Source organism: Psammomys obesus, unplaced genomic scaffold (genome assembly GCF_907164565.1).
Source record: "Psammomys obesus unplaced genomic scaffold, mPsaObe1.curated_primary_1811, whole genome shotgun sequence".
In the NCBI taxonomy this organism is placed as follows: domain Eukaryota; kingdom Metazoa; phylum Chordata; class Mammalia; order Rodentia; family Muridae; genus Psammomys; species Psammomys obesus.
The window spans coordinates 1,837,897-1,857,175 of NW_026590767.1; the positions used below are offsets into that span (position 1 = coordinate 1,837,897).

The following is a 19,279-nucleotide window of genomic DNA, read 5'->3' on the forward strand; positions in this document are numbered from 1 at the left end:
ATAGATAGATAGATAGATAGATAGATAGATAGATAGATAGATAGATAAATAAAATAATAAGTAGATAAATAGATAGATAGATAAATACAGGAGCGTTTCTAAGGAGCTGGGGACAATGCTTTGCTGTTACAAGCAGAGGCGCCTCCAGGGAAAGGCGGGGCCCAAGAGGACCACAGCTCCACTCAGAGTTCACACTCATGTAGGGGGCTAGCCCAAAAAGTTCTGGCAAGTTTCTTCATGCAGTCCAGAATATTATTCAGTTAAACAAACAGATGCATCAACCATGAGATAGTCATATAGATATATATAAAATATGTGATATATATAATATTTAATAATCACTAAAATGTGCATCTATCCAGTTATATTAACTTGTTACTGAATCTTTAAAAGAATATAATGGTACGGCACATGAGTAGAAATGTGATTAATTTATCACGCTTTTCTGTGAACGATATTTGTCCCTCCTTAGTCTGCAAATGAGCAGTCTACAAGCAGTGTATTTCCAAATATGATTATTCTCAAGCTGCATCTCCTTAAGGGGTCATGCTGTCAGGCAAATTGCTCAAGAAGTGCCAGTTAGGCACTTACATAGCGCAGCATTACAAGTACAAGCAAGCTCAACAGGAGAGGCACCCCTGTTTCAGCAATACTCACAGGGCACATTCATAACCAAAGGGAAAGATGGATGCAATGGTTATTATTTTAAAGCTTACACATTTTAATCGGAAAAACAAATATTTGCAGAGATAGTCAAAACTCTCGGCAGCATAGCACAAAACAGGACATGATCAATTTCTTTTTACAAGCTATGAAACAAGCGTGCGGTAGGCATGGTACTCTAGAAACAAGGCATTAATAACTGGAGTAGAAGAGCGTCATGAGCTGCAATCCACAGTCTGTGCAGTTCCCCCAAAGGAAGTGCGAGGCAAGGCATGAGAGAGGGCAGGGATTATCAAGGAAGTTGGACTAGAACAGAGGCATTGGTTAAAGACTTAGACAGCAATGGGCTTCCTTGATGTTTATCTCTCTGTAAGGCGGAAATAACATCAAGCCCGCACGCATGCTCTGCAGTCAAAGCAAACTGAAAGCCCACTCTATCAAGGCATGCAGCAAGCCACCTGATTCCCAAGGTAACACACTGCTTCTGTGCGCCTACATTCAGAGGTGCCTCCAGGCACCCCAATATGAAATCTGGCTGTACTCATAAGAGATGTGAGCAAGATGGACTGACAGGCATCAAACCACATACCGGATTTTAGCAAAGTAGAATTTACAATGGGAAAAAAAAATTACTTTGTGAAATTCAAAGTAATTTTGACTTCCTTTGCGAAGGGGGATGGATGAGTTCACTGAGTTGTCAGCTCAATGATTTCCTAAAATTGCATGATCCCTTTGGGTTTTAAAGGTGAAATTTTATTCAACCATAAATTATCATATGGGATCTTCTTGTACACGAATTTCTAAGGCAGTTTCTTATTCCTGGGGGGCAGGGAAGAGTGGTCATTTTGAACATTTTTTTTTTGGCATCTTTATGCAATGGATAAATTAAAGGGCTATTTCTAAGAACAGAAGCTGTGTTAATTTTATAGCAATCAACCGAGGAAAGAGAACAACCCAGAGAGAGAAAGAGCAGTATGTACCTGGCAGAACTGTCAACCATGCAGAGTGAAAGGATATCCCGATAGAATTACCCGCCAAGCACGTATATTCCCCAGCATCCTCAAAAGTTACATTCCGAATATAGAGAACCTCAATCTCTTTGTCCGTGGTGTTAACACCGGCAGCCTAGAAAACAAAGGAAGCAAGAAAAAGGCTAGACATAGGAATGATTGTGGAGGGGGCCTTGGAACCGAGAGGCCTCGTCCCAGTGGCTCCAGGGGGTGCCGGCCATCAGGAGATTCCAACTGCAGCCCATCCACAAAGCCCACAACCGAGAGACACTGAGAGACAGCGGCCAGCTCACCTCTGCAGGCCCGTCACCACACCGGCGTCACCACCTAGACATGCATGCAACTGAACACATGGAAAAATCAGCCCACAGAGTCCATTCTCTCTGATTTTGTTTTCATTTGGATTAGGGGGTGGGGTTCCAAGAAGTTTAATGCCCAGAGGCCTAACTGGCTTCTGGTCCTGTGGGATGCAGACTCCCATTGTCTGAAAAGGGGAGGTTCTATCTTCTGTGTGGTACAACAAATCATGGCAGGTGAGCCATGAGGTGGATGCCTCACACATCCCTGAGGCTCCGTGGGAACCAGGGTGTGAGGTTATCTTGGTTACCAGATTCTGGTTAATTTCCCTCAGGCTAAAATCACCTCGCCTTATCATTGAAAGAACATGGCAGAAAGCATGATCCTGTTAACAGAAAAACTGGATTTCCTTGTTTTTGTTTCCTTTTTTTTAACATGAATGTCTGAATGTGACTAATGATAAGTGAAAACTCAACCTTCTGCCTTCGATCTCATTCAGTGATGCATTCACCAGAAGATAACCGGCCTCCAGTTTCAGATAGGATCAGGTATGGGACCAAAACAAACAAACAAACAAACATTTCTCTACAGAAACCAGTGTGAAAAGTAGTGTGAGTTCTGCTTAATAATCAGATACCGCAGACTCAACATGTTCTCAGACACAGTGATCATGGAAAGTTTGCAGCCCAAACAAGACAGACCAGAAAGGAGGGCCTGAAAATGGGGCGGGGGTAGAGGATAATCTTCAAGCACTTTGAACGTTGTGGGCATTTTTCCATGGCCGCTGGCATGATGCCAGCTGCACCACCAAAGAAAGATCATTATAAATATACCAAGGCCACAAGAGTAACTCTAGAAGCTGCCTGCTGCCTCCCAAAGCACCGAGTCTTTTCAACTTCTATATCCAGTTTTCTTTAAAAAAAAAAATTAAAAAGAAAAAGAAAAAAATAATAATAAAAAATAAATAAACCACAAACACAAAAACGTTGTTACCTTGCTGTTTGGGCAGGACAGTGAGCCAGGCAGACTGGTTGGCCTGCCCTATATAATTGGAGACCTTACAAATATACTCCCCAGCATCCATCTCCGTCACATTGAACAGAGCCAGCACTTCTGCATTGGAGCTATTTATCCCCGAGTGCTAGAACAAACACAGGAAGACAATATAACGGCCAACCAGGAAGGACTCGGTGCTGCCTACGGACCCACCACCAACACATCACAAGAGAACAATCTCCAGTCATTACATCTGAAGGGCTGTGGGCGGGGAGAAGAACAAAATCAGTCAAGTGGTGGAGAACAGCAGCGATCTGCTAGGGCAGGGTGGAGGAAGGTGGACGGTTGGTGGCATGGGTGAGCGGCTCTCCCGGCTGGTCGCCTTTCTCCAGTACTTGGCGTCCTGGGGACTGCTGGCTAGAGAAAAGACTCCACAGGTTGAGACTTATCATTAGCCTGTCACTTCTAGAGTCGCACAGGTAGACTGACTGCGCTCTGTAAGCACACTCCCTGCGGACAGGGGAGACAGGCACACGGTGGCTGAGAACTGACATACAGACCTCGCTCACCACACTCAAGAGGAAGCTTGAAGCCACACAAATGGAAACTTGAAAAAAAAAAAAAAGTATTTCTTTTAATGAGAAACACGAAGGGAAGGAAATCCTCCTCATTCATTATTTCACGGGTGCAGAAACACATTCCCCCAAGTTTACTCTCTAAACCACACTAAAAGAATACAAAAAAATCATAAAAGGTGAGAATTAAAAAAAAAAAAAGTTAAGTAGTTTGTAAAAGATGGCTACTAAAATTTGATTCAAATGTTATATCAACATCGGCATTAAATATCAGAAAACATAAGACAACATCAGAAAATCATTAGCATGGTGTTTAGAGCTTTTCTGTTATTTCCCTCTACTCCATCTCATTACTCTCTACATTGCCTTTTAAGCGGTACCCAACCCTAGCTTTAAAGACGTGTCGTGCAGCTGACTGGTGCTAGCATCTTCTGTGACACCTCAGAGCTAGTAAACAGGGTAGTTCTCTGACTTCATGTGTAGTAGCATTTCCCCTACTCCACAGCCCCTTTTAGAAACATTATTAGCAGGCCTACGAGCTACTAATTTCCTAACATACTCTATTGGCTAGTCCATAAAGAGAACCATCTCTGAAATCCAACAGGAAATCAAAGAACCTGGCCAAATCTCCAAGGGAGCCCTCACTATGGGCCCCTAGGGATCCAGAAAGTTCTCACCTTCAGGACCTTGAGGTAGGGCAGCCCGTCAGGCCCGTATTTACTGCCGTTCTTTTCAACGTGCTTGATCCACTGGATATGGGGCTGGGCATCGCTGTAAACTTTGCAGACGAACTCCACGTCCCCTCCGACCACCGTGGAGGCATTTGCAGGCAGTCCAGCTTGGAGGATGGGCCGGTGTGGTGATCGCTCTGATGGAGAGAGGCGTTGGGAGGGGGAGAGAGAGCAATAAATAAGTTGCGTTGTCCAGGAGGCTGTCGGAGGAACTCAAGCCAAAAAGGCCTCCCGTCTGCTGGCTGACTCCTTTGGAATAACACGGGGGCCCCATGCACAACACAAACGACTTCAAAGCAGATCACTGAAGCACAACCCTTGTAAAGGATAACTTATTTAGAGAATCAGAAAAGAACGCATTACTACTGAGAGTTATAGACTACCCAATGAACAAGAGGAAATTCTTTATTGCAGCAATCCAAGAGACAGATGGTGCTGGTAGAAGGCCACTTACTCACTTATTTGGCTTGAGATAATGCACAGATTCACTTTAAACACAAGCAAGAGAGCATGGGCCAGTGACACAGCCCCCTCTAAGGTCACCCTGAATATCAAGAGAGGCTCATCTATGCATGCTATCTCCTAGCCAGTTGCCAAGATGCTCTGGGAAGTCTTGTATCCCCTGCATTAAAAGCAAATTGGAAGCTAAAGCTCCAAGAAAGGATGAAACCAAACTAACTAACTGGATCCCTCTTTTTATCATGACACAGACTCCATTCAGTGGTCCTTTCCTTTATTCATTCATTTGACAAGTGCCTAGCGTCACTGTGTGCTAGGCACCAGATGTATAGAAGCAGTTATTCCTTACCTTATTCAGATGTGGCACTAAAGAAATGAAGAGACAGACGCCTGTTTGCAGGTGAATTTTGACAGTCTCAGAGGAGGCCCCATGAGAGGGCTGTTTGGTCATTTCTTTCTAGCCTCACTGAGAACATTCTCAACAAAGGACATTCCTCCTGGTCTTATACCAGAACCTTTCCAGGTGAGAGGTGTTCTTGGTAGAAATCCATAGAGGGACCAGGTTAAGGTATGCTTGCAACTGTACATGAGGTCTCTAAAGAACTAGGTAATAGCCAATTAAAAGTGGACTCAGGACCTTCTCCATATAAATGGCTAACAAGCAACTGAGAAGATGCTTAACATCAGTCATCATTAGAAAAATGCAAACCAAAATATCATTAAAAAGATAATAAGACAAGTACTACTGAGGGCCTGGAGAGAGAACCCCCTACTCCACTTCTGGTGGGAATACAATTGGTAGGGTAAGTACAGGAAGCCTAGAGTTAAAAACAAAGCAATTCATCTGATCCAGCAACCCTCACTTCAGGGAAGATCTGAGCTACATCCGTCACAGAGCTCTTCACAAAACCAAGATTTTTACTTAAACAACCCTTTCAATGCCCATCAGTAGAAGAATGGATAAAATCAAAACTCTGGTCTCTATATAAAATGGAAAAACTAGCTTTAAAAAGAAGAAAATCATGTAATTTGACGCCAGCTGACAGGGGAAGTGGATCCAGAGAACATTATGGTAGGCACAATATATCAGTCACAAGACAAATACTGTGAGACCTCACTTATAGAAGGGATCTAAAACTCTCAAATTCATATATCAAAAGAATAGAATGATGGTAGGCAGGAATAAAGCAGAGGGGAAGCGGAGTGGCCAGTCACAGAATAGAAACTTTCAGTCATGGAAGATGAATACATTCTAGAGATCTGGTCTACCTATGATTGAAGCTAAGGTTCTGTACACTTAAAGCTACATTAGGAATATATCACTGCTGCTTTTACAACAGTGAAATGAACGAGTAAACCAATGAATGGATGATTGAAAACAAGAAAGGATTAACTAACAGTTTGGGCTGCTTGTTTAATCTCAAATACAAATGACACTGAAATTACAAGTCGACAGGAACCTTCCTCACAGCTGTTCTGTGGTCAATAGCCACATGCACCCTGGTTATGAGCCCATTCACAAATACATGCTTATAGCGCCTTCGTTCTCCAACCGTGAGTTCCACTGTTGCAGCTCAACAACTGCAGTTCAGACAGAGCGGGGTACGATGGCACACATCTTTCATCTCATCAGCACGCGGGAGGCAGAGTCAAGTGAATCTCTATGAGTTCAAGTCCAGCCTGCTCTACATAGTGAATTCCAGCCAAGGGTACATAGTGAGATCTTGTCTCATAACAAAAACAAAAAAATAGTTAAGGGAAATAAGAACCCCTGTGCACCACCACCACCACCACCAAAGCAGCCCGACATAGCAAGGACGGCCCCTTGTTTGAGATGCCTGTGCATGGGGCTGGAAGCAGCAAAATAGAATGATAGATCTCTAAGCCTTTCTGTACTGGAGACTTTCCGATTAAAATATCATCCTGTGGAATTTGCTGAGCCAGAGCCAGACCGTACACAATTTGATTCTGCTCCATAAGCCCGTTACTGGCCCTTAAGAAACTTTTTAAAAAGGGAGAAAAGGGCTGAGCTTCATTCTGGAATCTTCCATCACTTCATAGACACCTACATTTCTATACAATAAAGATAAAAATTTCAGAGCCCCACAAAAAGTCATCCATCTGTTCCTTTATCACCGGTGTAGGTTGAACAAAGAACAGATAAGTTAGACTATTCATTTTGTGATTTAAAAAAAAAAAAACAAAGCTTCATTTCTTCATACACCACGGGAAACCTACTCTATGGGATGACGTGCTGCTTCTGGGATGGGTCAGAGGGACTTGGATGCCACAAGGAATGACCAAGATTTGCTTTAATCCCAGCTGGACCCATTAATATGGGAAGGATAAAGTTAAGTCCCTGTATCCATGTCTCCTCTGTCTTTACCAAGCCTACATACCAGGAGATCTACCAGCAGAATGGAAGCTGTCTTCTGGGCTGGTTTCTGGCAGCCAAACTCAAAATACACTTATTTCTACCTGTCAAATATCAAGAAGGTCAATTCCTTCCCATAAAAGGAGAAGATGGCTCTGTCAATCAAGTACCTTCTGCATAAGCCTGAGTTCAGTTCTCCAGACCACATGTTTAGAAAAGCAAGATGTGACAGCACATGTCTAAAAGCTAAAGTGGAGAAGAGGAGAGAGGAAGGTTCTTGGAACTCCCTGGCAAGACTAGACAAATTTGTGAGTTACAGGTTCAACAGGAGTCCCTGCCTAAATAATTAAATAAATAAATAGATTAATGGATAGATAGATAGATAGATAGATAGATAGATAGATAAATAAATGGATAGATGAATAAATAAATAAATAAATGGATAAATGAATAAATAAATAAACGAACGAACGAACGAACGAATGAATGAATGAATGAATGAATGAATGAATGAATGGGTGAATAAATAAATAAATAGATAGATAGATAGATAGATAGATAAATAAATAAATAAATAAATGAATAAATAAATAAATAAATAAATAAATAAGTGGGTGGATAAATAAATAAATAGATACCGGAGGCTGACTAAGGAACATCAGCTCTAGGCTCCACAAATGTATATACACATGCACCAACACACACAAATAAAGCAGGTGTGTGTGTGTGTGTGTGTGTGTGTGTGTGTGTGTGTGTGTGTGAATACAGATGCCTTGGAGGCCAGAGGAGGACACTGGGCCCCTTGAAGCTGCAGTTCTAGGAACTGACCTTATCTTAGCCACCAAGCCCCCTCTCCAAGGAATTCTGGGTATCAGTTTATTCCTTGCCTTGGTTTTCCAATTTTGCACTCACAAACATGCTTTTGTGCATGCGTGCGTGTGTGTGTGTGTGTGTGTGTGTGTGCGCGCGCGCACGCACGCACATGCATGAGCAGCGTAACTGCTGACGGTCTTTACTTAGAAACAAAAGTACTACAAGTCTCTAAGGTTTTGAGCCAGATCTACTGAATTTCACTGCAAGACTTTTTCCTTGGCCATACTTGCTTCTAATAAACTGCCACACATGCAAACACTAACACGTAATACCAAATAACAGTGCCTGTGAACAAGGAGCGCTTTCAGAACACAACATCTCCTCCCGAGCCAGCCTTGGGCAGGGAATTGGCCGCTGGGGTAACACTGGCAGGGCCTGGCCCAGAGCTCGCAGTCTTGTTTTACTTGTGGTCAAAGGGCTGCAGAGCCCCGGTTATTAAGTTATTCCGAGCTATCTGGACTATTTTCACCCAAAGGGAAAAAGGAGACATTTGCAATGGTTCAGTGTTATTGCATTTGCAAATTACAGCATACTGAATATTACAGCTCACAGTCTTGAATTCATCTCTTCAGATTTTCTCACCTTATACCAAATAACCTCCTAAGCAACCCCTCTCCCCTCTCGGCTCTTTCTCACTTTGGGCAGAAAAACTGCAAGTACGGTTGCTGTGTAATAGAAACCTTACACCATCTTCCAAAACTTCTTACAGCTGCGCTCAGTATAAAATGAAACCTCAGAGAATGTTATTTAAAATGTTTTTAAAAAGTCAGTAGGCCTCATGTTTCATTTCTCCACATCAGGCTTTGATTTCCTTTGCAACCTTAGTCTCTGCCCTTAAACAAGTCAAGAATGAGGCCTGAAATGTCTTGGAAGAGGTCCCAGGATGCCAACATTGGCCAAGTACCACACTCCTCTTCTTGTCCTCCTCAACTATCAATCTTCAACTGGTATCAATAGACCCTCAACAACAGCTATTGGCCTGCTGGGGGTGAGGTGCACACCTGTGATTCCAGCACTCAGAAGCCAGAGACAGGAGGAACACAGGTTCAAGGCCAACATGAGCTACATAGTGAGACCAGAAAGAAAGGAAAGAGAGAGAGAGAAAAAAAAGAGATGAAGAAAGAGCAGACACCAGTTATTGAAAGTGTGTGGAAAACCTCTGAAAAGCTGGAGCACACGCAAGTCAGATGACTGATGGGGAAGCCTAGCATAGCAGGTGTCCCAGCGGGCATAGGAGAGGAGGATGAGGTCCCCCAGAATGACTGCTCTCCAAAAAGCTCCCCTGAACCTCATCTAGCCCCAGGCAAATCGAAGTCCACAGGTTTGCAACTTTACAGAGCACAATGAAATAAAAGGATTAGTCCTGTGAATTATTTCTGGATGAGAGACTGAAGCCGGGAGCTGGCTCAGCTCTTCTACGTGACAACAAAAATCACATCTCCTCCAGCAGGCAGGATTTACAGTGAGAGGCAAAGCTTCTCTTACAGCAGTTCGGCTCTCAGCTATTATAGAAAACACATTTTTCTTTTTCCAGGGGAGTGAAATAAAGACGCGAAGGGCAGCTAGGCCGATGGACAGCTGACCCCTATTTCCCGACTGCAATTTTAAAATAGTTACAATTTGGACTTACAGGTTGCAGTTCTGTGGACCCAAAGGGGAGGTAGGAGGGTGGGCTTTCAAATAGCCTTTTGAGGCCCTTGTGTGAATTTCACATTAAGACACAATGGAAAAGCAGTCCAAAGGGTGGGGCTGTGGCTGGTGGGACAGTTGGCTGAAGCTCTGGAATGAGGTTCCTCTGAATAAATGCTTAGTAAATACAGGCTGAAGCACAAAAAAAAAAAAAAAACACCCGCCTTCCCTCCCGTCTGCCTGGTCCCCTTGCTTCAAGTGTCCACTTCACTACAGCAGAAAGCCCAGTTCCTGAGAGACTAAATAGACACATTAACTCTCTCAAGTCTTGTTCTGTAGAAGGGAGCCAAAACCCAGCCAAAGGGGATAGAGGGACAACAGCCTGCTTCATTCCAAAGTAATTATAGAGCTGGGGGGAAGGGGAAATACCTGAGTGACCAGGAATAAATCTTTGTTAATTGACCATTGGAGCTTTATAACATGGCAGGACTCCTCTGGACATAATAATGTGTTTGCTTATAAGTTCTGCTACAACCTACAACTTCTGCTGTCTACAGATTCGGTAAACAGGTATCTGAGGGATCACAAGGACGGAGCTCTTAAATCACATCTTTAAATTAATCAAGCCCAGGGCCCCTGATTTCCCAGCATGCCTCAGTCTCCTGAGTTCTACCCCTCAAAAGTTAAATGGCACTTATTACCATCCCTACCATTGCCCCTCCCCCCCAAAAAAGTTGAAAGCTGCTTTCTCTGGCAGCAAGACTGGAAGGCAGACTGGAAGCAGTCAGTAGGGCCCTTGGACAACCCATTCATTTAAGGGGTATGGATAACCTTGCCTGCTCTATCTTTAAATCGAAATCAACATTTAATTGGCCCTTCTTCCAAAATGGCAGTTTCTTAGCAACTGCAAAGGGCTGAATAGAGAAGGAAAATTCTGCAGTTTAGAAGACAAGAGAGAAGTCTCTCTTTCTAAAGCCAGCCTGGCTTTTCTCTCAACAATAGGCGGTGGCTGATTCTGCTGCCTGAGAATGCACTACACCAGTGGGTGAAGCATGGCTATTAAGAGAGGCAGCCATCAAAGCCACTGATGTTCAGGGCCCAATAACTTGCTAAAGGCCTCATGCTCATTACAATTAGCAGAATGAGTTCATTGCCCTATCAGGCCTCTGCTGACATATTCACACCAGCCAGGCTCAATCCAGTTGGATGCTGAGTTTTGTTTTGTTTTCCCTAACCTTTTTTCGGCCTCCAGATCTCAGCACAAAGGATGGTCAGAACTAAAAATGACCAACAGAGAAAGGCAGTGCTGAGCTGGGGTCATTAGTGCTTGGTCAGTCTGTTTTCCCTCCCTCCCACCTCTTCCCTCTCCCTCCCCACAACTCTTTCTTTTCCCTTTTCCTCCACTCCCCGATTCTCATACCCTCACTCCCCACCCTCATTAGCTCTAGCTGTCCTGTAACTCACTATGTAGATAATGCTGACCTTGAACTCAGAGATCTGCCTGTCTCCACCTCCTGAATTATTTCTTAATGCAGGGTCTTGCTCTGTAGCCCCAACTGGGCTTGAACTCATGATCCTCCTCCCTTGGCTTCTTGAGTGTTGGGTTATCAGCATGCACCACTAGGCCCAGGGCTCTTTATTACTTTTTTCTTTGTCCTCTTTCTTTTCCTCTCTTTTTTTCTGTGTGCACACATATCCGTGTGTGCAGGTGCAAGCCTCCACGTGCAGACCAGAGCAATCCTGGTGTCTCCCCTGGCAACTCTCCCCCTTAGTTTTATTCTATGTATTACTGTGTGTATGATGTATGTGGCGAGCGCACACTAGTCACAGCACTGTGTTGAGTGGGTTCTCTCCTTCCCCATTATGTGGGTTCCAAGGATCAAGCTCCGGTCATCAGCATTGTATAGCAAGGACTGTAACCACTGAACCATCTCGCCAGCTCCTCCCCTTCAGTTTGGAGACAGGCTCTCACTGACGCTGAGAACTCAATGACTGGCTTGGGTAGGTGGTCAGCAAACCCAAGAGGTCCTTCCAACTCGGCCTCCCCAGCTTTTGTGCATGAGTGCTGGGGATTTGAACTTATGTCCTCATGTTCACCCAATAAGCACTATCTCCCCAACCTCTTCATGCTCCAGTATTACTTTGCTTTGTTTTGTTTTGTTTTTTGTTTTTCTAGATAGTTTTTCTGGGTAGCCCTGGCTGTACTGGAACTAGCTTTGTAGACCAGGCTAGCCTGGAACTTGGAGATCTTCCTGCCTCTCTGCCTGGGATTAAAGGTGTGTGCCACCACCACCTGGCTCCTGTAATTTCTTTTTTAAAAATATTCATTTTTGTTATTTTTAATTATGAGTGTATGTTAGGAAGGTATGAAGTTTATGCACTTAAAAACTCAGAGGCATCTGATCTTCCAGAGTTGGAGTACGGGGTTTGGGGGTGGGGAGGATTGTAAGCCACCTGATGTGTGTGCTAGGAACCAAACTTGTGCCCTCTGCAAGAGCTGCATGCACCCTTAACCACTGACCCTCTCTCCAGCCCTGCAGAGCAGAACTTGCACTATTGGGGTGCCTGGCTTGCTGTCTTTCCCCGCTTCTGATCTTCACTGCTGTTCCAGCAGGTAGCCTCCCCTCCTGCTGGAATATCTGCCTATGCAAAGTCCAGCAGAATCAGGCTGAGGCTCTGATTGCTTCCCACGAACCCCACCCCACACCTCTGCAGAGAAGGCAGCATCTGAGGAACGAGGTTGTTTAGGAAGAGCCGCTGTGTCTCCCCTCCAGTGCAGAAGTCACAACATGGCTTAAGAAGGGTGCACCATGCACCATGCTAGAAGCAAAACAGCACTAATTCCTTTGTGCTTGATCACTGATGTGGACAGGCAGAGTGAAGGGCTTGCTGGGCTCAGGCCTGGGAAGACCCAAGCAAGTAGAAGCAAGGCACCTTCCCTGATGAATGTCACCGACGATGACTGGCCTTGAAAGCACCTTCTACCTGCTCGGTTGTCAATTTAGATTTTCTCAGGCAAATTCCAGGAGCTGAGCTTGCTGTCATTTATACCCCAAATGTTTAACAAGACACCCTGGAGCTCTGTGGCTTCAGGGGGAACCACAGCACTGACACCTCTTATGACATGTTTTGATTTCAAAGTACCTTGCTTCTCTTTAAAGGGGACTTGGCTCTGAGAGAATAAACAAGTTCAGGAGACCAACAAGGGTGATGTTTTGAGTGTATTAAATATCACTAAACCATACCTTCAAAACAAACAAACAAACAAAAAAAAAAAAAACAGTTTAAAATGGTCGGTTCTATGCTACACATGTAGCCCAGGCTGGCTTCAAACTGGCTATGCTGGCTATGTTGCTGACAAATGGCCTTAAATTTCTGATCCTTCTGCCTCCACCTGGGATTACAGGCTAACACCACCACACCTAGTTTCTGTGGTACTGAGGATGAATCCTGGGGCTTTGTACATGCTAGGCAAGCACTCTACAACTGAGCTACACCCCGGCCCAACCACAGCTTTTGTTTTGGTTTGTTTTGTTTTTGTTTTGTTTTTAATGTGACAATATCATTGAATCAATGAGGTTTATTCCTAGGCCCGTGGCCAATCCACATTCCTAGTTAGTGAAGTCTATTACCTGGCTCAGTTTACTAAACGACAGTTGGTCCATCAACACCAAGTCTACACAAGGTACCCTCCTACACTGGCCCTTGGTGTGGATGCTGATGTCAGCTTAGACGTCAGATGTCCACAGGCTCTCTCCTGAGGAGCAGAGGTAAACACAGCTGAGAGCCACCCCACTGGGCAGAACACCATAAAGCCCTGCACCCCACTAGCCTAGGGGGAGCAGCACAATTCAGGAATGTGTGATTTTAGCTGGTGTGTGCAGTCCTGGGCTGCCCTCACAGGAAAAGCATGCTGGACAAGGTTTTGTTCATTTGAAATTGCTCAGGCATTAAGTACAGCCTCTTGTTGGAAAAGTTGGACTCCGAATTAAGCCATATCTTCTCTCACATGATTTGCAAAAAAACAAAGTGGGAATCGCTGGAAAAAAAAACCCAAAGCCAAAATGCTATGCCTTGGGTTTCAAATGCTATGCAAATATCTATCTGAAAGGATCAAGTTAGTCTATTTTTAGAAATATGTCCTAGAAAAGTATTCACACAGGTGCCTGATAAACAGATATATACAAAGATTGTGGTTCTGTTTCAATGAAAAAGGGGAGTATGCACAACCTAAATATGATTACATACTATATCAGCAGCATATGGGCCACAAGAAAGAACGGAAGTATGTGTAGACACTAGGACAAGTTGGCTCCCATCATCAACTTCCACCATTTAAAAAGCCTTTCTTAGAGGGAGCCCAGAAAACTCCATGCTAATCCCTTGTTTTGCTCCTGGGGTGGATCAAGCAGAAGGGAAAGCTCTCAGGCCATCTGAGCAAACAAGAAATGCCTCCCTCAGGTACAGACAACATGAGAAGCTGAACCATCAACTGTTTGTTTTCTTGGAGCCAAACACAGAACCACTGAAGATTACTTGTAGCTCAAGATGCACTCAAGTAGCAAAAAGGTTCAAAATCATCACCAAGACACCTCCACCCCACGCCAACACTGCACTGCCAAGACAGAGGACTCACCGACACAATGTTTGAACCTCTCCCTCCAAACCAAGACGGGGACTTCCTCACTGCTTCATCTCTCTTCACAGGACACTATCCCTACCATCCCCATGAAAACACCAGTGTCCCTGGCCTATCTCCTTCCACAGCCTCCTGCCCTGGACTTGCTATGTAAAATCCATAAGCAATAAAAAAAAGGAAAAACAAAAACAAACCCCAAACCCAAAAAGCTACACCCTCCCAAATTAAATCTACTATGTTAGCAGCACATCCTGCCACATTCTCCCTTCTCCTTCTCTGTGGACATAAAAACCAAGATGATGAACACAATAACCACAATGACAATAGCAGGTGTTCTAAGGTAAAGGCCATCCTCATCTAGCAAACCTAGATGAATCACCTACAAGAGGAAGAACATGGCCTCACGGCCATACCTGTTCCTAATGGGAGTTGGCATAAGACTCAACAGCAGGAGCCTTTCATTTCAGATGTTAGGCTGTGTGGATACATGGATTTTAAGACTCCACAGATTTTTCTGTTTCAGATTTGAAATATGTTAAGATGGCCCATACTCCAAATATCAATTTCCCATGAACTAGCTAGTTTCTCTGTGGCAGGGTAAATGTGTCTAAAATGCTTGGGCCAGAGTGCTTCAGATCAGAGCATTTCTCACACGTCAGGATATGTGTGCATCTGCTTTCTTGCTTGAACATCCATAATCCTAAAATCTTGAAATCCAAAATTCTCCAAAATCTGAAACTTGTAGCATGATCGTCCTTGACTGACAATACAATCAGTGAGAGAATTAAGAAGTTTGGAGGCTGGATTTGCAGATTAGGAGTGTTCAACCAGAGAAGCCCTTTCCCGCACAGTTGCTGCCATCCTCAAGCTGAGCTTGCTCCCAGGCTGCGGTTAAATGGCTTTCTATCTGCGTGCCCCCACCTGTGCTTCCTTTCCACAAGCCTGGGAAGAAACCATCTTCCCACAGAACTGTAGGACATTAACCTGACTGTAGCACTTCTACATCCTCCGAGCTCCTATCAGACTCCATGCCAAAGATCAGAGAGCCAACCAAATATTAGCCCTCTTTGTCAGTCACCTTTACCAGGCCTCTTGCCAGAGCTGAGGAGAATCAATAACCTTCCCTTCCCCATATGTAGGTCAAAGGGCTTCTGAAGATCTGCAGGAGCAGAGCAAAAATAGACTATTAACCAAGTACTGATAGGTCCCTACCAGGTCGATACCTACCAGCCACCATCTGCTCTTAGAGCCCACAAAGTGTAACTTCCTCTGGGAAAGCACTCATTTGCCAGGCAGTGCCTTTGAAGCAGCTGACTGCTGACCAGTCTTTGCCCCTGGAAGCCCTGTGGTAAAGCAGGAATGTGGAGCCGCTCTGGAGCAATGAAATCTCATTAAAGGGCTTTGACCCCAGGGAATTTTGAAATCCCCATCCTGAAGAAAGTATTAATCCTCACCACTCCTGTGATGGGAATAGACTGAGTGTGTGTCTTGGCCTGGAGACAGGTGAAGAAGTACAGAATTGCCTAATGAGAGTGATGAACGGTCGTCCGGTGCCATGATTTAAGGGTGCTCTCATAGCAATTCCTTCTCTGGTGGGTGCTACAAAGAAAGCAGGTCATTGCCCATAGTGGTTTGACTCAGAAAAGGCCCCATAGGCTCAGTTTTGCATGCTTGATTCCCAGATGGTAGCACTATTTTGAGAGTTGTAGGACTTTAGGGGGTGAGGCCTAGCTGCCAAAAGTAAGTCCCTAAAGTGGGCCTTTGAAAGGTAGACCTGGCCCTGCCTGCTCTGATTTCTCATCCACTCCACCTCATGCTCACACTGCAAGCACAACCCTTTCCTCCACAGTGATGGAAATACCTCTGTATCTGTGAGGCAGAATAACCCTTTCTTCCCCAAAGTGGTATGAGGTATATGATGACAGCAACGCAGATGAACAAAAATACCCACACTGCACAGTTAAGGACTCCACACACAGAGGTACTGGGTCTTCCCAAGACCACAGAGGCAGGATTTGAATGCCTATCTCTCTGCATAATCCCACCTGACTCCCCAAAGGCACAGTTTTCTGGCAAGGGGACTCTCACAGCCTAACTGCTGGCAGCCATGGTTTAAATGGCTGTGGGAGCCACAGATCAACAGGGACATGTTTCCTGCCAGCAGCGACTCTGGGGCTTTGCTTCTGTGTTCATCTGCAAAGGCTCTCACTGTGACCTTTCACCTGCATGCATCCTTAACCCTCAGCCTCAGTGGAGGGCTTTCTACCTCCCTCTAGCTAGGCTTGACAGCTCCAGCAGAAAACAGCTGTCAAGCTACAGCAAGAAATGGGACAGTGTCAGCTGGCAGCAAGATTGTAAGTACAGACAAATCTAGGTGAGACCTGGAGGATACGAAACCACTGTAGGGCCCCTCAGGGTCCCAGTGCTGAAACCTGGCTGGTGCTAGAGGAACGTAAGCCTTACAAACAAGAACCAAAGAAAAATTGGCATTCAGTGCCTTAAAACCTCCAGATCTTGGTTTGGAGTCATTTAAATTTGCTAGCCAAGACCTCTCCTGCCACATCAAGCTCTAAGAAGCCACAGTCCGATGGAAACCAAGACTCACAAAAAGTCTTTCTCAGCAGAAATCAAGGAGATCCTACTAGTGGCAGTTTCTATATTGAGCTCAATGGTTAACTGATTCACTATTAAACATACTACCACCATTTCTTTATTTTCATTTTTGAGACAGGATCTCATATAGTCCAGGCTGACCTTAAACTCACTCAGTAGTCAAACATGACCAGGGACTTCTAATCCTTTTCCCAATTACTAAGATTATAGGCATGCCATAGTATATGCCTGATTATATGCAGTGCTGGGGATCAGACCTCATCATATATGCTAGGCAAGCTCTCTACCAACCAGCCCCAGCCCCAACCATCATCAATGACTCTCTACCAACCAGCCCCAGCCCCAACCATCATCAATAACTTGAACATTATTCCAGAACCACAAGCAGGTCCCAAATTGCATGGATAATCAGGCTCCTCCGATCCCTTCCTCAATGCTCTGAGATCACACTGAAGCCTTTGTCATCCCAGCCTCCAAGTAGCAAACTGATGCTTCGTGCAATTTCTCTCTTTCCCACTGGAGACTGCCATAGGCCCCAGGCCAGGGGTCGGCCACACAGCGGGGCTTAACAGTCTGTGCCTGAAAAAAGCAAGACCATTCATTTCTCTTGAATACACACCTGAGGTACTCAGCACATGCTGCCGGGCTGTGCCCCATCATGTCTAGAGCTGAGCTGTGGAGGATTTGTGTCAAGGGCCAGCTGACAGTGTCATTCTGGCCTGCCAGTGACAAGTTAGGACCGGCGGTAAAGGCTGAGCCAATTCCACCCAGCCAGAAGTGAAGGATTGCATATGACAGCCCAACCACCCGACACCTGGGGTGGGAGATGAGATTCCAGAGAATTAAACTAACGAGGGATCAAATGTATTATTCCTACCTCCACTGCACTGCCCTCTCCCATCAAACATCAGGAGAAAAAGGTCACCAACAAGTATCCAATAGTCTCTGGGATCATAGATCTATAATGGTTAGCAAGAAAAAAGTCCATAATTCAAAGCAAAGGGGCTACATGAGTGAGAAAGGGCTCTAACCCCCACTTCTTCATATGTGTGCACGTATGCATGCTTGCACGTGTGTGGGTCCAAGTACGTATGTATCTGTGGAGGTCTGAGGTTCATTCATAGCAGGAATGTCCTCGGTCACTCTGCTACTTTATTCTTTGTGGCAGTGTCTCTCCAACTTAGAGCTCCCCAACACAGCTAACCTCACTAGCTAGCTTCCAGGTGGGGATGCTGTCTCTACCCTCCAAGAACAGACTTGCCATGCTCACCCTGCACTTACCTGGGCTCTAAGAGCCCAAATGCTAGTCCTCAAATCCATTTACTTGACAAGTGCTCTACTCACTGAGCCATCTCCCCCATGTCTGAAACCAATCTTCTGAATTAGTGCCAAGGGGACCAGGTCCGAGATGCCTGCTCTAATGTCTTCTCCAAGTCCTTGTCCAAGTCATTGACCCCTGCTGGGCCCAGATTTCTTCAGTCGTGAGATGGAGTGAGGGATGAAGGACAAGTATGTTCCTTTGTAAGCCCAGCAACCAAACCAGTCTAAGGTAGCCTGGATGACATCATCACCCAAAGGTGCAAAGTCAGCAGGAAAGAGAACTTCACCCACTGGTGCCCAGATGGCACTCAGTTTACCTAGTTAAGATTTGTGAGGCTCAGAAAGAAGATGGCTGAGTTAGTGAGCCACCTGCTTTCCAAGTATGGGCACCTGGGTCTGATCCCCAAAACCCATGTAAAAAAGCAAAATGATGCATGCAATCGTGGTGCTGGGTAGGCACAGGCATGGTGAGCAGCCAGCCTGACTAATTGGTGAGCTGAGCGTCACAGTAACAGAAGAAAAAGAGCAAGAGGAGGAGGACAAGGACAAGAAGGAAAAGGAGGAGGGGGAGGGGGAGCAAATGGTACCTAAGGACCAGCACAGAAGTTGTCCACACCCCTAGACAAATAAAGAGTTCAGTAGCTCTTCTGGTGCCCAGATGTTTCTGCCATGGGCTGGCTACTCTTATCACTACGGCAAGTCATAGTAGTTCCTAACACGCTAGGACCTCAGCTCTTGGGGCAGACCCAAGAGACAGTGAAAAGAGTTAATGACTTCTAGGCGCCACTTGGTGGCCTCAGGGCATCCACCAGATCAAGGACTTCAGCATCCCTCACCGAGGAATCATGGCGAGGACTCACCACCTCCCGCAGCCATTTACTTGGCAGGCTGTTTTATTATTGCCACAATCACTGAGACATGGAGCTTCGTGCTAATTTTCCTTTGCTGTAAATGGCTGAAAAGTAATGGTGTCAATTTTAATGAGGATCAAATGAGGCTCCTAAAAAGACCTTGTAAATGAAGAGTGATCCCCTCACACACAACAATGACCGCTTTTTTATTCCAATACACAAGAGTATCACCTAAATTACATGGCTCTT

The 19,279-nt window shown here is 45.1% G+C and overlaps 1 protein-coding gene across 5 annotated transcripts in view; it reads right to left on the reverse strand.

The window, feature by feature from the left end:
- The window catches only part of Fgfr2 (fibroblast growth factor receptor 2), a 103,961-nt gene that overhangs the window by 34,257 nt on the left and 50,425 nt on the right, over nt 1-19,279 (reverse strand). For 3 of the 5 annotated variants that reach the window (XM_055608805.1, XM_055608804.1, XM_055608802.1), the window contains 2 exons: nt 4,219-4,409; nt 2,964-3,111 (listed from right to left, as the gene is read on the reverse strand). In XM_055608805.1, the coding sequence (XP_055464780.1) occupies nt 2,964-3,111; nt 4,219-4,409 (339 nt within the window). Of the gene's footprint in view, nt 1-1,643; nt 1,789-2,963; nt 3,112-4,218; nt 4,410-19,279 lie in introns of all 5 variants that reach the window. The other 2 variants (XM_055608806.1, XM_055608803.1) reach the window with 1 other exon arrangement.